The following is a 6,028-nucleotide window of genomic DNA, read 5'->3' as shown; positions in this document are numbered from 1 at the left end:
AGAAACAGTTGCACAACTAATCCTGGTCCTGTGAGAGGCTGCAATTTAGCTGTTTGTCTGCACTTGTGTTGCAAGATTTGTTTACAACTCCCGACACAAGTTTGGTTTAGTAATAGGGATTTAATTAGGCAAATATTTGGTTAATCTTCCTACATATTTTTGCTTAAGCCCTCTAGGTTTGCTGTGACGGCGGTCGCGGATGATGGGAACCGGTTAAAAGTGATTATTGTAAATGTGTTGTCAGCTTACAGTAGAAAAGGGTGTGTCTGTTTTTTTTTTTTACAATCATATGTTCCAGAAAGCAGCACCGTGCACATTGAAGCATCAATGCATCAGTGAGCTTTACTCAAAAAATGTGGTTAGCACCTTTTTTTGAACCATTATCCCCAGGGTGCCGATTCTGAACGGCGCGGGCCCAAAGCTTTAGGCTTCCTGTGAATTATTCAGACTGCCCACGATTACGCATTCTCCTTTTAAGTGTTAGCTTATTTTCCCAAGGGAGCTCTGATGAGATGGAAAGATATTTTAGGTATTTATTCATCTAAATGTTTATCTCCTCCAGTGGATCTGCTCGGTTCGAGCGCGTCAGAGCTGCTGCATGGTGTCAGTAGAGACTCTTTTATTGCGACACAGTCAAGAAAAGAATCCAAAGACTGTCCTGTGGGTTTAGCAGACTTTGGCTCTGTAAGTTCAGTCCACTCTGTTACCATTACTTTTTTTATTTAATGGACAAAGCATCGTCGTCTGCATGAGCTGCAGAGCTGACGTCTCGGAGGTGTCATCTAATGCCGCTGGGCCGCGTCTCGTCCCTTTACACCGGAAAGCGAATACTCACAGCGAACGTGTTTGCTGGCTGTTGACTAACAACATTCGAGAGCTTTTTCACAGTTGGGGTGCAAGGAAGCCAAATGTTTGCATGACTGACTCAGACAGTTCTGGAGCTTCATCTCTGTCTCGTYGTATGTTTTTTTGGGAGGGGTGCACCGATTGCAGTTTTCTGGCCGATCATCRATTTCCGGCCTATTAAAAATCCTGACCTGCCGATTCCGATTTCAGTCAATACCAATTCCATTTTTGTCTAAAACGCAGGTGTCAAACTCCAGTCCTGGAGGGCCGCTGTCCTGCAACTTTTAGATGTGCCTCTGTTGCACCACACCTGAATAGAATAATTAGGTCATTAGCAGGAACTTATCTACACAAGAAGGAAGTAATTAAGCCATTTCATTCCAGTGTTTTGTAGCTGTGGCACATCTAAAAACTGCAGAACAGTGGCCCTTGAGTACTGGAGTTTGACACCCCTGGTCTAAAATGCTGCTAAATGTAGCAATAAATCTGACGAGTTGCCAACAGTGAGGTGACTGTTGTCAACACCAAACATATAGACCTGATCTGGTGAGCTGGTCTGCTAGTCAAACCTCTCTCACAGCTGAGCACAAGAAGAAGGCAGTTGMCTTAAATGTCTTTGCCGAGGTAGATTAATCCGGTGATTAAGATCAGCTTCACATGTAAAAATTGACCGATTTCCCAAAATTAGGGAAATTGGCACCGATAAATCGGCGCATCCCTAGTTTTCGGGCTTGCATGTTCTGCAGGAAGCGGCGATTTGTAATTCGTACCGCTACCAGACGGGCAGACATGTCTGCACTTCAGGAGCATTTTCCAAGTCATTAAGTTGAAGACGAAGGCTTATCTGCTGTCAGAGGATGATTTGCCTCGGAGCTGAGCTCAACTCAATAAAATATTCCCCTTCTGCTTTTCTCATGACGGCCGGGCATGCTCTCCGGTGGAGAGATGRTGCATGGCTGCTGTTTTTGTCTTTTCACGTGACGTGAATTTATTTTTCTCATTCATGYCTGCACGATTGTTGTAAAAGGGATTTGTGGGGTTTTTTTATAAGGAGCTTTGCAATGTGATTTGTTTTGTTTTTCTGCCAGGATCTGAAGTGGTGAAGGTAAGACTGAAAAAAGAGAATAAAAAAAGGTGTGGTGATCAATCTTTGCATGTGAGAAACTCGTCCGCAGCGCATAATCTGAATATAGTGAATCATAAGGGCAATTATTTTCTATAAATGTCCTACAAAGCAAAAAAAAAGAGAAATTTGACATTTTGTTTGCTTTAGCTTAGCATTTCTTTTAAAAAGTGTTGCTTTTAGCTTCTATTTATTTGTGCTTTTTGCTTTTTTTGTGAGGAAAATAWAGTGCTGTGCAAAAGTGTTAATTACCCTTTAACTTTTAAACATTTTGTCACATCATAACCACAAAATGCATCTTTATTAAATTTCCCTTTGGGATCAATAAAGTATTTTTTAATTGAATTGAAATTTACTATATTTCATTAGATTTTTTTTTTTATGTGAAAGGCAAAGCTGTGACGTAGAATTTTATTACGAAAGTAAAAATCTGAAAAGTGTGGCGTGCATTTATCCAGCGCCYCTGAGTCGACGTGTAGAATCAGCTTTTGCTGCAGATCATTTGGGGGTTTTTACATCTACAGACTGACATTTTGGCCCATTTTTTCCTTGCACAATAGATCAAGCTCAGAGTGTTGCAGATTCTCAAGTTAATTTAGGCCTGGACTTTGACTACGCCATTACTAACACATGAGTCTGCTTTAGTTTAAGCCACTCTGGCTGGTTGTTTGCGATTGTTGTCCTGCTGGAAGTTAAAGCCCCCAGTCTCAAGTCTTTTGCTGCCTTTGTGTTAAATATGTATGCCACACTTTTCAGATTCTTTTATGGYACATGTCGGCTAATTTATGGTCTAACGTGACAAAATGATAAAGTTTTACAATTATTAGTACTCCTACAAAGCACTGCATAATTATCTCTGCTCCTTTTTGTTTTACGTTCATCTTAATTTTGTATCAATTTGCCGCCATTTGCTGCTGATCGTTTCACACAAGTCCGTTGTCGTTTTTGACTTTCTGCCTGTGTAGAAACGTCTGCGTTTGTCCAGTGATTTGTCTGTTTCTGTGTTGACATCTGAGCCTCAAGCCACAACCACATTCCTTTTTCTGTTTTTTTCTTCTTTTTTTTTTTTCCCAAATCTAATGTTTGTTTGTCTGCTCCAGTTTGGAAGTGAGAACCAGCAGCTGGAATGGGCCAAGCGGGAGAGCGAGCGGGAGGAGCAGGAGCGACTGAGGCGGCTGCGGTTGCAGGAACAGCAGGATCTGGAGCTGGCCATCGCTCTCAGCAAGGCCGACCTTTCCAACGCCTGACCTCCAGCTCGGCTCTCTGTCCACCTTCAGTCCGTTTGCAGGCCCGTCACCGCAGCTCCGTGTTTCTCAAATGACTCTAGATTTAAAACCGCTGGAAGTACAAATGCCAGCTGTAAACGRGGGAGAATCCAGACTTCATCTTTGCTTAGCRCCACAATAGGAAAGTTTCACAGGCTCCTGAACTGCATCTCCGCCTGCTGACTTTTCAACCTGCTTGCTTGGTAAACCCTTTAAGAGTTATCTATAATTATTTCAAATCCCGCGCTGCAGTAGCCACCGTCTCTTTATGTGCATAAAGCTTTCTGGGTCAATGGTGACGTAGAATTGCCACTTGAGTTACCACAACAGTACTGTTACAAATTTTACCAGACAGTTGCTCAAATATTCTCCCCCTGAACCTGCAGCCTTCGGTATAAATTAATGTGACGATCAAATATTTATGAGCGCGATTAAAGACGAGTTTCATTAATTTTAGAGATGCACCAAGCAGGATTTAGATTTTTGTAAACTTTTCCCTCTGCCAGTAYGGATTTTGATTTCTTTTTAAGAACTTTAATGCTTAAAATGTTTTCTATCCTTTCTCCCATGAGAAGTTGTTGATTATTTATACAGGGAGGATAGGCAGTGTCATTATTTAAGCTGACTTTATTAACAATTACTAAAACATTGGTCACTGTGTTGAACCTTATTTCAGTCACAAAAGATTGTCAACATCACACAGGTTGAAATCCTATCTATATTCTTATTTTCTAAAAGTCTAAATGAAAAGATGTGAAAACATTTTTCTCTTTAAAGCTGCAGTATGTAACTTTCATAAATTTTTTTTTTTTTTTTTTTTTACATATTTATTAAAACTGGCGCCATGTCGTAACAGTATAATATGAGACCAATAATCTGTGTTTTCCCAGTGATGATCAGAGACGGCCAATCAGAACCATGAGGCAGGTCTTAGCGCTGTCAATCATCCTCCTTGTGGCGCTGCTCTTACCTCTTACTCTCTACAGCTAGCACAGCCTGTTGTGAAGGCTCAGGCTAGTTAGCGTAGCCACTGGTGATCACAGTTTTTCTGTAACGGTAAGTTGTTTAGCACATTTAGCAATGAGTACATGAGAATGATTGACAGCGCTACGATCCAATCCTCCTGGCTGTTTTTGGTCGGGCATTGTGCATTTCTTCAGACAGCAATAGGAGCTCAGGAACGAGGTGGAGGAGACCGATCTTTTCACAGATTATCTGTCTTTTAACATACCGTCATGGCGACAGTTTCAACAAATATGTAAAACATATTTCTTAAAAAAGTTGCATCCTGCAGCTTTAAACAACTTTTTGCATTGCTATGCTTTGATAATGAAAATGGATAACTGAGCTGTACTCCTTTCAGCCCTCTATTAATGTGATTAAAGTCTTGCTTTCTCTCGCCATCTTGCAGCCTGAATGAGAAAATACAATTTCCTTTCAGATCATCTGTGCTTCCTCTAAACTCATTACTACTGAAAAAAAGCTCATTTTGAGTCTTTTACTGATGTATTGTTAGCGCAACCTGAATCGTCTGATTTTTGAGTTTCCGACCAGCCGCGCTGAAAATTCGACCRCCACAAACTTGTTGGTGCATCTCTAATTATTTCCGACCAGATCTTCAGCTTCTGCTGTATGTTGTTTATTTCTTACCCATTTAAACCTTGGAAAAACAGCCAATGCTCAAAAACAATAAAGCTGATCACAAAGGCACAACCTGAACTTGTTCCCCTGTGTCTGTGCAGCAGCCATTTCTCGTAAACTCTCCTTACTCCCAATGACCGCCCACCTTGTGCTTGTTAGTCTGTTTACCTTAAACAGCTGATTACAGGAGGTGGAGCCAGCATTAAAAAGGCACTTGTAGCACAGACTCAACACACTTTACCCCTACTCTCATNGGATTTTGATTTCTTTTTAAGAACTTTAATGCTTAAAATGTTTTCTATCCTTTCTCCCATGAGAAGTTGTTGATTATTTATACAGGGAGGATAGGCAGTGTCATTATTTAAGCTGACTTTATTAACAATTACTAAAACATTGGTCACTGTGTTGAACCTTATTTCAGTCACAAAAGATTGTCAACATCACACAGGTTGAAATCCTATCTATATTCTTATTTTCTAAAAGTCTAAATGAAAAGATGTGAAAACATTTTTCTCTTTAAAGCTGCAGTATGTAACTTTCATAAATTTTTTTTTTTTTTTTTTTTTACATATTTATTAAAACTGGCGCCATGTCGTAACAGTATAATATGAGACCAATAATCTGTGTTTTCCCAGTGATGATCAGAGACGGCCAATCAGAACCATGAGGCAGGTCTTAGCGCTGTCAATCATCCTCCTTGTGGCGCTGCTCTTACCTCTTACTCTCTACAGCTAGCACAGCCTGTTGTGAAGGCTCAGGCTAGTTAGCGTAGCCACTGGTGATCACAGTTTTTCTGTAACGGTAAGTTGTTTAGCACATTTAGCAATGAGTACATGAGAATGATTGACAGCGCTACGATCCAATCCTCCTGGCTGTTTTTGGTCGGGCATTGTGCATTTCTTCAGACAGCAATAGGAGCTCAGGAACGAGGTGGAGGAGACCGATCTTTTCACAGATTATCTGTCTTTTAACATACCGTCATGGCGACAGTTTCAACAAATATGTAAAACATATTTCTTAAAAAAGTTGCATCCTGCAGCTTTAAACAACTTTTTGCATTGCTATGCTTTGATAATGAAAATGGATAACTGAGCTGTACTCCTTTCAGCCCTCTATTAATGTGATTAAAGTCTTGCTTTCTCTCGCCATCTTG

The 6,028-nt window shown here is 40.5% G+C and overlaps 1 protein-coding gene across 1 annotated transcript in view; it reads left to right on the top strand.

Annotated features, from left to right (window-relative positions):
• eps15l1b (epidermal growth factor receptor pathway substrate 15-like 1b) overlaps positions 1 to 4,953 on the top strand; it is a 31,659-nt gene extending 26,706 nt beyond the window's left edge. The window contains exons 21-22 of the mRNA XM_008434563.1: positions 563 to 684; positions 3,070 to 4,953. Coding sequence (XP_008432785.1) covers positions 563 to 684; positions 3,070 to 3,216 — 269 coding nt within the window. The 3' untranslated portion in view covers positions 3,217 to 4,953. The remainder of the gene's footprint in view (positions 1 to 562; positions 685 to 3,069) is intronic.
• The last annotated feature ends 1,075 nt before the right edge of the window (positions 4,954 to 6,028 follow it).

The sequence above is a fragment of the Poecilia reticulata genome, linkage group LG17 (genome assembly GCF_000633615.1).
Source record: "Poecilia reticulata strain Guanapo linkage group LG17, Guppy_female_1.0+MT, whole genome shotgun sequence".
Taxonomy (NCBI): Eukaryota; Metazoa; Chordata; class Actinopteri; order Cyprinodontiformes; family Poeciliidae; genus Poecilia; species Poecilia reticulata.
This window is presented reverse-complemented; position numbering and strand designations above follow the sequence as displayed.